The sequence below is a fragment of the Vanellus vanellus genome, assembly GCF_965231255.1.
Source record: "Vanellus vanellus genome assembly, chromosome: 1".
Classification (NCBI taxonomy): Eukaryota; Metazoa; Chordata; class Aves; order Charadriiformes; family Charadriidae; genus Vanellus; species Vanellus vanellus.
In genome coordinates, this window is record NC_138905.1 from 63,278,984 (window position 1) to 63,295,560 (window position 16,577).

The following is a 16,577-nucleotide window of genomic DNA, read 5'->3' on the forward strand; positions in this document are numbered from 1 at the left end:
TAAATTGCCTCCAGTCCTCCTGCTTTCTTATTTTCTTTTTCTCCATCTTTCCAAAAGCAGTTCCGTAGCCAGCAATACGGCTGTCACCTCATTTCTTTGGTCTTAGCTACTGGAACTTAACTGGTAAGCAGAGGAACTCTTCATTCCTCTTCAGTCATGTCGATGCAACGTGCCAAGTGCAAATTGTTAATCTAAGTGTATTTCAAATCACTTCAAAAACATGAAAAAGGTGCAACTCCTTCCACTTTACAGACAGGGGGAGAGATTAAGCATTGTGCAGGAGACTCAGCTTTGATTTTTAGCAGAGTTCATGACAAAATCCAATGCACGGGATCTCAGTTCTTCTATAACTGTGGTGCCTCTTGGGCTTTTTCTGGAGTAGGAAATTATAAGTGCATGAGAAGAGCATGCGAGAGAATGAATTGTAAATAATGTGTATGCTTAACACCTGCTGCATTTATTGAACTTGAGCATGAAGAAAGCATTCTCAAAGGTGAGTGAAAGGAAGTGTAATGTAGAAAAGCAAGTGAAAGTGGGATGCTTCTTTACTATTCACAGCAATTTGAAAACCACCAAAAAGACTGTGGAGCCTGCGTCTCATTTTAAAAAGTGACTGGAGGCTCTCCCACAGCAACTACTGACCATCAGTGGGACTTAGGCTCCTATCCGTCTTTGGGGTTTTGAAAAATAATTATACCCAGTAAGTCACTGAACAAGGGGTCCCATCCCAGGAGGCTTCAGGATGTACGTTTTCTTTTAGCGAGATTCTAGCATAATGTAGACTCCATTTTTTGGTCCAAGTGTGGCTTTTGATTTCAGCTGCAAAGGAATCTGAAAGAAAAAAGAACATTGTTGTATGTATTTGTTTATGTGGGTATAACACCACCACATACAGACAGACATTTTTGCTGGGGGAGCAATTCATACCAGGATTACTGTGGAAGCTGTAAACTACTTGTTTTACAGTCAGCTGCGGTAGTATAATATTAAATAGAATTTACAGCCAGAGGCTGAGGCAGTGGTTGCCCAGGTATACTGCAGATCTGAACAGAAAGGAATTAACCCTGTAAACTCTAGAGCTGCTGAGTAAGTGCCAGGTGCAATGTATATAGCAATAGGCACATACGGAACGTGCTGAGATCCCATGAAAGATGTACACCTGTTCTCACCCTGTATAAATCAAGGTATTTTGACTGCGGTGTTGCTACACTGCTCTCCACTAAGGCAGTGCTGTGTGACTGTTTGTTTTGTTGGAAAAAATCATAAAGGTTAAATCACATTTTGATTAAAACATGCAGTCCGGGCCTCTAGTCTCTCCTTATTACGGAAGTGGCTCTAGCAGTTTTCTCAAACGAAGAGAAAGTCACAAAGGCAAGTCAGTAGTCCTGTCTAGGACACGCTGTCAACTCCCTGAAGTTGACAAGCGTGGCCTTTAAGCCCCTGCATGTACAAACCTCAGTCTCAGGGCAGGTCTTGAATCGAAACTTCTGCAAAATCCTCAGCAGAGTCATTTTTGTCTCCAGCAAACCCATTTTCATGCCAATGCAGCCACGGGGTCCTGCCCCAAAGGGCAAGTATGCAAAGGGATGTCGCTCCTTCTTGCCCTCCTCTGTAAACCTAGAAGGTGCAGAGATGGAAACTGGTTCAAGAAATGCTTTTTGCTCCCGACTTCGTGGTTTTCATTTACATCTCAAAAGGTGGTTATTTCAATTGGTCTTAATAGACGGGTCAAGGGTACTATTGACAGATTGTATCCTGATGGGGCTGACACCCTTAAGTAGACACTTTATTGATTTATGGCCATCAGCCTTTGTCAGCTGGTGATTCCAGGAGAGGACAGACAGGCATTAGTATTACTTCCAATCTATCCTTAATGAATTGCCTTCATTTGACGACCACATTCAGAAGAAAGACAACTTCAGGTGCAGACATGCTAGCTGCGTAGACCTTTGCACGTATGAGGGAGAGATTACAGCTAAGAGGAAAGATAACAGGCTGCAATGTGAACTAACTAGAATTAGTGAACTAACTGGAATTAGCACCAGTGCTTCCCTGCTGTGCATCGCAGATGCAGATCAACGGGAATTTCTCTTTGAAGCTTGCAAGAGGAGATGAAATCTCATGGGATTGGACAGGCCATGGAAGACAGTTAATACAATTCAGTACAGCCCTTCTTTCTGCTCTTGGCCCAAAGAGACCAGGTTCCCGGTTGGGAAGCATTGAAATTGCAGACATTGCTGTTCTTAGAGCTGAAGTACCTCAGTCCAATCGGAAAGACTGATTAATGTGGCAGTCCGTATGCATATCTGCATCAACTAGCTAGCTTTGAAGTACTTGATCAACCTGTTGGAAATGAGCCTTTTTTTCTCCTTAATTTTTTTTTTTTCCACAGGGAAGGAAACAAAATTCCTATTTGAACAGCAGTCCAAAGGAAAAAAAAAAAAAAGTAAAATCTGTTTGCTAACATCTGCAAAGATGGATGTATACAGTACAGAATATGTACAGACAAGAGTACAGAATCTGAGTCAGTACAAGTTATTAGGGCCAAAGCATAATGAACGAGGCAAGGCTCATCCTGGCCTGTGCCGAGTCACTGGTCAGAGTGGTTCCTTAAAACAAGCAAACCACGACAACAGCGATGGCATTACACTGGAAATCTACATAGTCCTCCCATGTCGTAAGGTATTTAGAGCTCTTCTGGTAGTACAGAACTACCTTTCCAGTTCCATACGTGGATAAAGGTTCTGTTCTTCATGTATAGGGTCATCCCTAAAAAACTCCCATCTGTTTGGATACAGTCTGCAAGAACTTTAGACTGTTAAGTCCAAGAGAACTCATGCAGGGTAGAAAGAGATGAGAGGTAATGCAGGCTATTTTGAGGTTTGGAAAGGATAGTATTGTGTATTTCTGCTAATCCCATCCCCATGCTTAGATATCCTAAATAAGATTGGACTAATACAGCAGAAAGTACTATAGAAGCTTGTAATTTGAGACTGAAGGACCATTAACTCATGTATTGAGCACTGTTGCATATCCCATGCAAACAGGTTAATGCAATTCTTGCCTTGCTCACCCCCATATATCATTCTGGTAAATTTAACGTCTTCTTTGTATTATTCCTGAGGCAGATTTCAAAATGAAATATTAGGGGATAAAAGGCTGTAGCTGAATTAATTTTTTTTTTAAGCTCTTTTTTATAATTCTTACTACCATTACCAACTGATACAAGCTGGGGAGTGTGTTATGCTTCATTCCTTGGGGAAATTTCAAAACGGAATTCATCTCAGATTCATAACAAACAGCACCGTATGAGTAAAGGGGACTCAATTTAGCCTGTTACGTGCTTTCATACTACTGTTAAAAGTGGTGAATAAACAATTAAGACAGCATTTCTAGATAAGCGTTGCTATAAAAACACCCCAGATTCCCAGTTATTGCTAAGATTCCTGCCCAGCAAAAGCTCTGGGCATTGCTCTTCTTCATGGCCTAAGGTGCCTGACAGAGCGTATGCCAAAATTTGCTCCAGAAGGAGCATTGGGCAAACCCACCTACTCCATACATGTATTGTGCTACTGGTAAAGACGGTTCTGGGCTACCTGCATCACTCCCAGTTGTTTGTGGAGCATGCACCTTTTTTTCTTAGTAGACTTTTCGATGTAGTGGTAGCTTAAAATGCAGCTGCCACAGAGCTGCCCACAAAACGAAATTGTGCTCCCACACAGCACTACACGAGCTGAAACTCTCCCTGTAAGCTCAACTCAGCATCTGCAAGATAGGGCAGGGTACACAAACACAACTTGACAGTGCCCCCCGCAGTTGAAGAGAACAAATGCGCCATGTGGAAATATGTCTTGCCAAGCAGAGCTAAAGAACCCAGGATCTTAACTTTTGGACAGAGAGCAAATTCCCACTAGGAGACAGGATAGGCCCCCCACTCACAATGTACCCACACTGTTACAAGATCTCAGGTGAAAAGGCTGCTCTAAACCAGCCAGGAGCTGGACGAGTTTCCTGGGTACCTTCATGCCAGTTGAATATACTATTGCACCTCAGAACTTCTGCATCCAGAGGCAACACTATTTGCAGGATCTGATTTGGAAACAGGTCTGAAAACCTGCCCCACATTTCAACCTTGACCAAACCTTGCACCCTCTGTGGGTTGCACCACTATCACCACTTGTTTAATTTGGTAGAAGTAACACGTTTTTACAATCTAAATATAAACTGTGCTCCTCTTGGTGAAAATACTGCTTCATATGAATAGCGGGCGACTGTGGCTATGAAGGAGCAGCAGGATCTGGTGTCTCCACTGGACAGGTTAGAGTCCTGTGCCCACCCTAATGTGTGAAAGAGCATTTAAGGCAAACCTTTGATCTAAACAGGCCCAAATTAGGGCTTCAACCTAAGAACGGAAAGCCTTACTCCACGTACCTCTCAGGAATGAACTTCTCAGGCTCTGGCCAGAACTCAGGGTTGTGGTGGAGATGTCCAACTGCGGTTTCAATGACAGCCCCAGCTGGAATACGCTGCCCCAGCACTACGCAGTCTTTAGCTGCTTCCCGAGTGAACCTGCAACGGTAAGTGTCATGTATCCCAGATGATTAATAAAGGTAAAAACACAGCAGGAGGGAGCCATAAAAGTCAATCTTTTCAGCTGGACTGACCCTGCAATTTGGGAGTAACACTTTCCCAGTAGATAAATACAGCAATGGTTGCTGATGCTCGTGTCTTCTCAGGTTACAGTCATCTTCACCTAGAACCACACAGCTCCAACCCAGCTGGCTAACTTTTGCCCTTTCCACAGTAAAGCATCTCTGGTTACTTACCGTTTTCCAAAACACTTACTGTTAAATGGCAATTTTGCTGCTAATGTTGGTTTTATACTCATTTTTTTACGAACACTGCAGATGAAATGTGTCAGTCATCTCTAATAGCAGGCAGAAAGAGCATGCTGGTTTGCTTTCAGGAAAAGCTTATATCAAATATAGCTTTAAGTTTGTTTATTTGAGAAGCTCCTCCACATTGGGACAGCACCTGAAACTTAGCAAGGGATGATTTTAATAATAGGGCTAGGTGTTCGGCTGCTGCTACAAAAATACGACCAATTTGCAAGCCTGGGGAAAACTGCACTTCACATACACTCATCAAACATAGACATGACGTTAGCAACAAAACTTTCCAGTTTCCTCCCACTCTGTGGTGACAGGTGACAGAGTAGGACTGTCCTTAGAAAGCTCATCGTGACAAGAAGACTGAGAAAAGCCACCTGCCAAAGTCGAGCTTGGGTCTGTAAACCTTGTAAAAAAAGGTGTGTGGGTGTGCCCGTGTGGTGGCAGATCCTGATCTAGATCTTTTTGGTGCTTGGGTGGTTGCTACAGACCCCAAACCAGCCCCGACCCAGGTGGGTGCCCTGCTATCTCAGCCTAGGAGCTCCTCCCTGACACCAGCTGGGACCACAGGGGCGAGACAACGTGCAGGAGCTCCCTTTGCTGCTCCCTGCCCTGCGCCTAAAAAGTTGAACAAAGATTTCAGTTTCAGGGCTGTCAGTCTGGTATCATTGCAGGAACACATTCTTTCCTCGCTGTCACCCGTCTCTCTATCTCACAGACAAATAAATAACAGACCCTCCAAACCTGGAACAAAACACTGGCATGCTAAAAAACACATTGACAAGGCATCCTTCTCATCCTTACATGAATTTGGTGATAGCGGAAACAAGTTCTGGGAAAGAAAGTTCTCCGCCTAGTGAGTTCTTTTTTTTTAAAAAAAAAACAAAACAAAACTCATTTTATAACAAGCTTGGCTGCTACTGAATTTTCTCCTAACTCAGCATGATCCTTGTCATAGACAATTAGCATCTTTCTGAGGCACTGGGCTGTCCTATCCATTCCGCATCCATCAGAGTAAAAGCCAGATCAATAAACACCACCGGCACCAACCAAAACTTCGGAACAACTTTGCTCCATTCTCATTCTGTTTCCCATCTACAAACATTGATTGTTTCCCAGTGTTTCAGCTGGAACTCAAAGATCCCTGACGCTTTAACTGGCAAAACAATTTCCACTTGTACACCACGTATAACATAGTAAAACCCAGTCATCTCATCCAGGAGCAAGTATCTTTGACGTTCACTCTCTGAACAATCCTGCAGAAGTCCATAGAAAAAATCTTCACTTCAGATCTTTGGGAACATATAAAAGAGAATATGATTTTAAGCTTTTTTATTTTAAGGTGCTTCCAATCGTGGGGTAAATTTTTCAAAGGCTGTCACAGCAAGCTCAGCTTTGGCTCCTTTCCAGTCATCTGAATGTTTCCCCCGGCTTCGCAAGACGCAGTGCAACTGGCTGACCGCTTTGAAAAGTTCCATTCTTAACATTTGCATTTATGCTTGTGATAACTTGGAAACCTGACAATCACACAGTTTTCTAATTTCTTATCCCCTTGTTTCCAGTTCATTGGCATAACTTAGTAAAATTAGTCTTGTGTGAATTGGGGCCATGCTTTCAAAATTTAATGGATGTAGTCATTGCCTTAGCTATATTAGTATAATACGGTACTAAGTGCAAAACGGTAGGGGTCCAAGTTAAACACACATGTGAAATACAGCCAACCTGCCACCCTTCCACAGACCAGGGCCTTGATGACCAGCAGGGTAACTCATCCACCAGCCAACAGGCTAGGGTAGGTCTTTGCTCCATACCCCTGAAGCCCGAGGCATGCAGAAGCAGCTGCACCTGGCTTTCTAAGGCCAGTCCTGCTGCAAAATGTCTCCATCCTCTAACCTTGGGGGATGTGAAGAACGGTGAGGAGGCAATCTTGGCCAATCCGTTGTAAAAAAATGCTTTAGAAATACCAGTATTAGCCAGTTTTCCTTCAATAGGCCACACAGTATCTTTCAAATGCACAAGCAGTATTGACGTTGGTACAGAGACCAAGGGCACATTGGTCTTCCAACAGCAGATTTCCGTTTTACAGAGCTAGGGATCTACCCTGTGGAATCAGAAGGGGAGGGGGGGGGGGAAGATACCTGAATGCAGGTGGGTACATGCGCAACGTCTCTGCAATGACCATGTCCAGGTATGGGAGTTCTTGTACATTTTGATAATCAGGGACAATCTGAAAAGGCAGGAAGAAAGGAACAATTACATTTTCTCACATTTAAATGCCAAACTCATCTCAGATTGGCTTTTAAATCATCTATTTTTTACTGTTGTTTTTTTTTTTTTTCCTGTAGAAGAACTCGATGTCTCATCTAAAACAGTAAATGATAAAATTATACAAAAATGTGGGCAGTAATTAAATGTGTGTATAACATTCCTTTCATCGTCAAAACACTTTGGTCCACAGCCCAGCTGAAGATACAATAATAAATCAACTCGCTAGGAAGTATTAAAAACAGGGCATTGCAGAGAGCATTAATAGCTACAACAGAGCTACTGTTTTATACATGCACCAAAATCTGCACGGGACCCTTGTTTATTCCCAAAGACAAGAGTGTGGTGGGCCAGAAGCACTTTGTTCACAAGTAACAGCAAGTCCTTCAGCTATTCTTGTTGATGTTGGCGCAAACCCTTTGCCCTTTCCCAGTTATTGAACTAAAGCAAAGTGCTAGTGCTGTGAAGTCTGCGGAGGGGTGGGGGATGGCACTGGAAGAAACCGTTGCCCCCATGAGGACTGGCACGTAGCTGCCAATTGCTCTGCCGAGTAGAGGGGGCTGAGGTACAGCTCAAATCCCACCCGGTAGGATTGCCATAGCACCTGGGGGGAGAAGCCTGTTTCCTCTTGTGGCCACCCCTTTCTGCAACGCTGATTAGTTTTGCACGGCGGGCAATACCTGAGCCCACATTTTCATAAGTCTACAAAACCACCCGCCCCTTGACTATGAATGGTGGGACCTAAAACCCAAACAGGGCTGTAGTTCAGCAGACTTTGCCCTCTGACAAGCAGCAAACTGTCAGTGAGAGACGCCAAACCACAGATGACCACCAGCAGCAGTGACACCACTCAGAGCACGGACGAACAGAGAATTTCTCCCACTGTTGCCTTCCTCAAAAAAGGACATTTTCCCTGTCTTATTCAGTGCTCTCAGCAGAGGGCAGCCAAAGTACATGTAATAACCTCGTCAGGCAAGCAGAGTTTTGTTTTAAATTAGAGCATCTCCTAAAGACTGACACGGAGTAAATTGGAGAAAAGCACAGACGTCAGTCTAGACTAAACCTTTTATGAAGATTTGGGGCCCCTGCCGTTCACAAAGGGGACTGGATTCCATCCTTCCTTTATTTACTACAGCACTTTTCATGTATAATGCATATTTTATTGAATTTTCATGCAAAAACATATGGTACATACTGAAAATACTAAGCAGAGAACAACTCCAGATGGTATGCAGAAAAGGCGTACAATAGAATGAGGATACCTTGCTGGATTAGGGTATCCCACTTATTCAGCACTAAGCCACCATGCACCATTTCACATTAACTGATCTTTTCTAGGAAGGAAATAGATACATTCTATTATCTCCATCTTTTTGGCTCAGGAAAGAAAAGCAAAAGCAGAGAAAGTAATTTGCACAGGCTGAGCAGAACCAGTGCGTCTGCTCCTCTCTTCGGGAAAAAGATGCAACTCAGCTTGTCAATAGATGAAGTATTTTGTCAGTATATGTCAAATATTATCAATACAGGAAGCACAGACTGCACTGACAGCCTTTCAGTGTTGCTTTTATATTGCAGTAGTGCCTACTACTAACTCCAACCTTTGGCTTTGGTCGATGGTTATCAGACAAAGGACTAGGAGACTAAAAGACACAAATGGCAGCGATGTCATGAGAACCATGGCTGAAGGCTGTGCTCCCATAATTTGAGCAGCTAAAACCGAAGACAGGAGGATGATTTTTGGCACCTTTGTTTTGCAGAAAGTGATCTGTGCGCTACCTTATTTTGCATGGGAAATCAGTAGCAGGGGCTGGAAATGAACTGCGATCAGACTCCAATTTCAGGCCTTCATGGCAAAACTACCTTTGTCCATGACCGCACAGGTGCTCCGCGCTTTGATGCACACACATACTGTGGTCTGTATTCATTTTTTTTCTGCTAATTTCACATCTCTTTTTCAGAACCTTCCTCTGTCCTTTTTATACTGCTCTTCTGCATCTCTTTGAATCCTGGGTCAGCATCTGAGTCCTCCTCCTGATTTCATGGCCGGGCTGGCTGAGGGAAGAGTTCAGGCTCAGAGTAAATGAGTGGTGGAGCCAAGAGCACACGGTGATGTGTTCAATTCTCTGAGCCATGCTCTTTCCACTGGGCCTTCCTGTCTCTCTCATAATCCCTCTGCTTACTTCTGGAGTCAATAATTAAGATAATTATATGGTAACCTGATATAATAAGTAGCCACTAAATCAAACCATACATCAACAAATAATATAACACTAAATTATGGGAGCTTTGATTTGCTCTTTCAAATAGCTTCTATACCTTCAGGGGATTAGCAGTTCAGAAAACAAAACAAAGGTGCAAAACCAGCTGATTTTCCTTAGAAGAAAATTCCTTTTGCTTACATAAAGAAAAAGGGGTCGGTCAAATGGCAGCACAGTGAACTCTGCTATCGTGAGCATGGCAGACACATCAGTCATTTCCTACATCTAATGCAACTTAATTATTGGCACTTCCATGCTTTTAGCATCAAAGTAGCTGGACCTAATTTACTAGATGTTTACAAGGTCTGACCCAGGGCTGCATAAAGTACACACCAGCCAAGTATCTCTATTTAGGAAGGACAGTTTGCTGCTTTTTTTTTTCCTTTCAAAGAAAATATTTTCCATTTGTTTTTCTACTCCCTCTCTTCAAAATATTCCTTTAGCCAAGCACATTTCAAAGGAACTTAAATATGCTTTTCTCCCTAAATGTCCCTATTTATATCTTTCAGCTGCTGGCAGGTTTGCTGGGGGGGGGGGGGGTGTGCAAAGATGCCACTTTAACCCCTGCAAAAAAATGTCTACATTGCCTCTTACTCAAGACTGCTTTTTTTTTTTCTTTTTTTTTGATTAAGAAAGAGATTCCTTTCTGTAACGAGTAGTGATGTGGGGGGCGAAAAGGAGGCACCACACTGTATGTAATAAAACCTCCTATATTTTAATCTCGAGGCCACTGCTTTGCACAGCAGTTTGTCTTACGCTTTGCACAGTCTTGTAGTGTCTTTTTCTGTTGTCGTGGAAGTGAGATGGCCATGTGACATCTTGTGGCATTTCTCTGCATGCATGTTTCCCTGGTTTGATTTCTGGAGGTGTGCTGGTATGCCCTCACCCATCCCAGACCATTCAATCTCTTCCGAGGTCCAGAAAGCATCTAGTTTGGCCGCAAACTCTCCTTTATGACTGACAGCAAATCCCAGGTCTTGATGCCTTGGAAAAAGGTGAGATATTAATTCTTCACCCCACAGAGTACCCTGAGGTGAAATACCAGCAGTGATTATAAATTTGCCTATGTGCTACAAGGATGATGCGTGTTTTAATACTCATATAAATTCCAAGAGAGATAACTGCTTTCAGATCCACCTCTGCTTTTTAGTATATTGGCTTTAGCGTTTTCTAGGCAGGCGAATCTATTTTTTGCCACCACCCTCAGTTAACTTTTAATTCCTCAATGAACACCAAGGGAATCCAAGTGCTGACAGGAGAGGTCTGGCCAATCTTTCTGCTGCAGTTTGAGATGTTACTGTTCCCAGTTGCTCGCTCCTCTTTGCTGGCTGTGGTTAGCATCACCACAGCCAAGTCAGCAGAAGGGAACATATGCCTACACCTCAGTTGCTTCCATACAAGGTCCAGCATAAACCCATCCTCAGCAACAGTTTAAGATGAGATACTAACTTTTCCCCAAAGTGGCTGATGAGTGAGGCACAGATTCTCCTCTACCACCTCTGTTTTGGGAATGGTAATCCAAGTACACATCAGTGAATAAGAGATTTCCACTTATCCTCTTGGTCATGGTCTGGTGGGGCTCAGCAGCCAGAAATGAAAAAAATCAGAGAAAATTTTGTGTAGCTGACAGAGTGTGACGTGCACCTGAAATCAATTTGGAAGCAGCGAAGGCTGCAGAGACCACATTCCTCATAACTAGCGCTGCTGAGTCATGGCCTGAGACTGAACCGGCTGCGGTTTCTGAGAAATTGCAATCCAAATCAAATGCCTCATGGGCAGGTGTGACTGTGACAAAGTCCGTTTCAGAGAGATGACGTGCAGACCTGCTTAAGTGCAGATGCGGATCCATGAGTGATCTGTGTATGCATAGCTACACAGCCCACATCAGCTCTCCCCCAAAATGTAGACTTTGGATAGCAATAGCATAGGAGGCGGCGAGGCAAAAACAAGCTAGCATCATCCCCAGTGACTCTCACCTACTCCCCCCACCCCTTTCAAATTGCCAAAAGAGCTATTTAGACTGTAGCCATAGCTAGGATTTGCAAACAGGTCAATAATGTTTCTGGATCAAATGGATCAAAAACTGCTGACAGATCAAAGAATCTGCCTGGGGTTTTGACCTTTCTTTGGTCACCTCTAGGAGCTGCTCGTCCCCTAACAGAACTAGACTCTGTGTGCCACGCTCAGCCTAGGAGAGGGGGAAGAAATGTAAGAATACTGTATCGTTAAGGTTGTCTCACGACAACCTTCTTAACAACCATATCAAGAAAGGAAAGGTTAGAGACAGATCAAAATGCAGATCAATGAAAAAAAGGGGTGGGGGGGTTAACTTGCTTAAAGAAAGCTTGCCTCACGTTTTACCACTTCCACATCAGCGTGCTGGAATACCTGCAAAGCATCAAACTAAAACCTCCCCACAATGTCATGCAGCAAAATAGGGACAAAGCTGATGAAGTAAAATTTCTTGGCTTTATCCTCAGAACATAGACCGAATACTAAAAAAAAAAAAAATGCTTAAGGCAGTCCTCATGCGATACTTTTTGCTAAATCTCTCTGCTGTCTGGCCCAGCCTGCGCCTGCCAAGTGACATATCTCTCTGAGGCATGGCACCAGGCAGAGCCAGCCCTTGACGCTGGGGAAACAGGACCCTGAAGCTTCCAAGTCCCAGTTGTTCCAGGAGGCAGGCCAGGGCAGAAGGTGTTGCTTTAAGAGACGTTGCTTTAAGATAGAGAAGAGCCTATCTGAAATCACCAAGTGTTGGTTGGCCATTTCCAGTGACAGAGGCCTACAGAAGGGTTTCTTCTAGCGAAATATTAAGTTCTTGACTATAGAATTGAGAACAAGGTTTAGGAATGAAAAATAGGACAACAAGCCTGATTTCCAGATTAAGATACAGCAGCAAGAGGCTTCCTGAGCTGCCTAGCACCTCTCCTCTTGAATCCTCTCAGAAGTGAACATTAAAGGAAGCCCTCTGCTCCATCTCCTCATGCCTCTTTCCCCAGAAGCAAGCAAAGGCTATCCAAAACATGTACTCCCAAGCTTTCCCTGTATTTCTTTATTCCACCTGGGTTACCTGCCACCTCTCTCATCTGCTTGGGTTGTAATTCGAGTGGAAATGCAGCATGCAGGCTCTCACCCCCACCCTTGGTGGATGCTCACTGGGGTTGGGAGCGTTACTTTGCTCACTGAGGCACTTCCCAAGCTGCAACAGCACTCAGTGCTTCCGACAACTCCAGCAAACTCCTCTCGGCTCCTCCTAAAGCCTGTGCTTGCCAAATAAATTTAGCATTACAGCTTTTTGTTCCAATCACCTGCCACTCACCCTCACACCTCCTCCAACTCCACCCTTCACGTTCCCCCTCTGGCCTGGTCCATCGCCACGCAATTTGCGTGAGCACAGGTGGAGGCAGGTGCCCACTCGCAGGCCAAGTTCAGAGGTGGTGGGAAAGGCCGGCGCACCAGTTATGCGCTGGTAACCACATTACACGCAGACCTGGCAGCCAAATTCCCTCTGTGACTTTGGTGCAAATCCACGCAGCTCCCCGGGGTTGTATCAGTGTAAGGGAGAGGAAAATGCGGTTCTAAGTACGTACCCAATAGCACTGGGGAAAGAGCCAGAAAGTATAATGTTACACCAATGTCGACTCTCTTTAATGTTACTTTGCTTTTCGAATCAAAGACTATAGCTCCTGACAGAAGACAGAACTGCACTACCTCCAGTAGCTTTTGCAGTGCTAAAACAAGGTCTTCGTAGCATCGCTGTTCACAAGGAAACTTCCGTGAGATAAAAATACTTCCTGAAACTGAACAGTGTCCCAAAACCAAACAGATAAACACAAAAGCTGCAACCAAAACAGTCAGAAATTCTCTTCCACCTACATTACTACTGACACATGGTGATCAGCAAGAACAGAATGAGTGCCATCAGGTAGAAGATCTGGGGGAAAAAAAGGCAGGGAAAGAGAAGAAAATCACTAAAGAAATCCTGATGAAGCAAGATACAAATGAAAAGAAAGAAGAAAAAAGTCTGTTTCAATCTCGGTTTTTCAAATTTGTCAGCTCCAGCTAGTCCCAGATTGCCATGCCAAGAGAAGTGGGTGCCCTTGAACAAAAAGCAAATAAATAACTGGGAGTGAGAATGGGCGCCTGGGGCGCTCCGCTGTCACGAAGGAAGGGGCAGGTCCCCAGTGTGCTATCAGCCACCATGCCCACCTGGGTCAGGCAGCTTTTAATACACAAGTACCGTCGCTATACTATTTATTTACTTTTCACTTAGGTTTGGTGGGGAAGCTCCTCTCCAGAAGTGGTTCCCTACTTGTATGCAATGCGTGCCCCACTCCAGCTATTTGTGGATGTGACATAATTCCTGGCCACGCATTGTTGCAGGCTAAACCCATCAGAGGCACAGAGACTGCCCATTTCTCGCCTCCTTAAAAACCACTCAACTCCCAGGAAATCCCCCCTGGTTCTCTCCTCAGCCCACCGAGGCTCAAAAGTCTCTTTTTCTACACTTGTCTGACACAATCAAAATTTCTACTTGGGTGGCAGAAATGCTGAATGGTGAAGGATCCCAGTGGGAGGGAGGCAAGGAGGAAATTAAACAGGAGAAAGGACTGCCAGAGGCCCAACAGGCTGAGAAAGAGAATTATAAAACTGGGGTAGGTCTGTCCGAAGGGCATGTCACCAGTCCAAAGCACATTAAGCACTGAAGTTCGTGCAAGACTTAATCCTTCCTGCTATAGAAGTGTCCCTTGGTGGTTGCTGCAGATCTACGGGAATAAAGAGGAGGGATTTTTTTCCCCTCTCAGCAGACATTCATGGTATCACATAAGCACCAGATGATTTAATTTAATCATTCCTGCTCCAGCTGGTATTTTCTGTATGGAGGTGACAGTGCTTTAAATTAGGGCCTTGCATATAAAAGGCCCGTGTGTTTAGTTTAATCAAATGTTCATTTCCTCACGTTATGTTTATATTAAAAGGCATCAGCATGAATTTTCATGCTGCAAATAGAGGCTATCGTATGGGCTACACAGTGAGGTCCTCTTCGGTCGTTCTTCATCTCTATGGCCTTGTACGCTTGGCAGCCTTACGGACTGAGAGGTGGCTCAGCCCCAGGCCTGCAGTTTGAGGAAATATGCCCTAGAGAGCACAGTCCAACCTATGAGGAGAGCAGAGCTTTACACAAAATAAATTACTTCGGTAATTCGCCCTTCTGCAGATACTTAAATATGGGCTTGAGCCAGTGGCTGCTTAAGTCATTGGCTTCAGCAGTTGCTGGATGAGACCTTTTCTGAATTAGTAAACAGGCAAACATTCACAGCAAAGAAACGGCAAGATTGTCCCATCACTCAGCGTAATCATTATTTGCTCCGACAAGGGCAGGTCAGTTTTAATACCATACAACATTTATGTAGTGCCCGGTGCCTTGAAAACATTTTATGTATATTAGGTGCAGTACAACAATAATAAAACTTTGCCTTTCCATAGTTGCTTTTCCCCTGAGGCTCACGAAGCGTTTAGCAAACATTAATTAGTTGGTCATCTTCCAAATGCATGTGTGAGGTGCTCCTGGTAAATACTCCCTCCCTGTACACGAGGGGCCAGCAGAGGTGCTGAAGACTGAGGCCAACAATTCACAACCGTAAGAGTTGAGCACCCACCAACTCGAGCCGTCATAAGTAGCCTGATTTTTTTTCAGCCTCAGTGTGACTCCAGTGAGTAAGCAGGAAAACACTGCTCTGAATGCATAGACTTAAAATGACCAAAAAAAGAAAGAAATCCGTTGCAAGGCATTTAAAGATGTCTTAAACAAAAAGGAGCTTTGTTTGTTTTTAGCTGCCAAGATCGTAACTCAGGGCTCAGCCTGTCCTTGAGAAACTGATGGTACTAAAAGTACAGAGTAAAAGAAGCTTTTCTGGTGTCAAAGCTCCGATTCCTTGCTGTAGACTTCTGCACCTCCTACCTAATACAGGTAAAATCTACAGGTAAAAGCCATGTCCAGTCCTACCTCCAAATTTTAGCATATGGCTTTTCTACAAGGCATCAGGGAAAAGTTCGATCTTGTTAAAACTTCTGACATTTTAGCTGAAAATATGAAAAACGGAGAAAGAAAGTGGAAAATTTTCTTTTCTGACCGAAGCTATTCAATGTCTTTTCCTCTTCTGCTCCCTCTGGAAAGTGCTGACTGCCTTGGGTACAACAAAGCAATTTACAATTGGTATGTGAAAAAAAACTTGATGGCACTTGAAACAGCTTTTGTGTTTTCTCCCTCCAATGCATGAAGAGGATCTTTAAAAAAAACCCTACATACCAGTCCAAAACCCACTACCCCAACTCAGTGGGGAGCTGGCTGTGAGCAGGGGTGTCTGCTACCATGACACTATCCTATGACAAACGTCTCCAGATATTCAGATAAAGCTGTCTGCGACGAATCCTGGCAGGCGCCTATTCAAGGATTTCTTTCCCTTTCTTCCCTTACTCTATCTCTTCTCCATCTGGGAACACAGAAACTTCCCTAAGCCTGTTCACGCTTAGATTTAGTGAAGCCATCATGGTGTCATGTTCTGGCACTGTTTTGTGTCTTTGCTTTCCCCTACCCTTTGTAGAGCAGCATGGCACGGCTGCCCATCTGTTTATGATTTACTTCACACAATGACTTGGTCCCAATTACACTGATAGGCACAGTAGGTTATTTGAGGGCCAACTGGACCTCTGTAATGACACTCAAACTGTATCCAAATCGTGGGAACGTTTCCAGTCAAAAAAGGCCAGTGGAAAAACTCCACCGGGGCCTCCCCCAGGAGAGCCTTCCTGTCCTTAATCCCCGGAAGAAAACCCAAACATTTAATTTTTTTATATGGGATTTCTGCAATTATCAGTGTCCAAGTGATCCACAAAAACTGAAGAGAAGACAAGAAAAGAAACTCAGACCTGGGTCTTCCTGACATTTAAAGATGCATATTGGAGAAGAGATTATAAAGAACGGCATGCAGTTTAGGAGGCCACATTTTTCGTGGTCTCCTTTAGCACAGACCTGAATCACAGAGTCAGCGGAACTGTACCAATCCGCACCAGCTGAGGACAGACCTGGGAAGCACAGCTGTTTGAGGGGCACTGCGTACCGCCATGGGTAGGAAGCCTCTCTACTGAATCACTCGCCCTC

The 16,577-nt window shown here is 44.1% G+C and overlaps 1 protein-coding gene across 1 annotated transcript in view; it reads right to left on the reverse strand.

Annotated features, from left to right (window-relative positions):
- Positions 1–672: 672 nt before the first annotated feature.
- Positions 673–16,577, reverse strand: part of TBXAS1 (thromboxane A synthase 1) — a 233,219-nt gene continuing 217,314 nt past the window's right edge. The window contains exons 10-13 of the mRNA XM_082493832.1: positions 7,028–7,116; positions 4,432–4,569; positions 1,455–1,617; positions 673–831 (exon numbers count right to left, since the gene is read on the reverse strand). Coding sequence (XP_082349958.1) covers positions 757–831; positions 1,455–1,617; positions 4,432–4,569; positions 7,028–7,116 — 465 coding nt within the window. The 3' untranslated portion in view covers positions 673–756. The remainder of the gene's footprint in view (positions 832–1,454; positions 1,618–4,431; positions 4,570–7,027; positions 7,117–16,577) is intronic.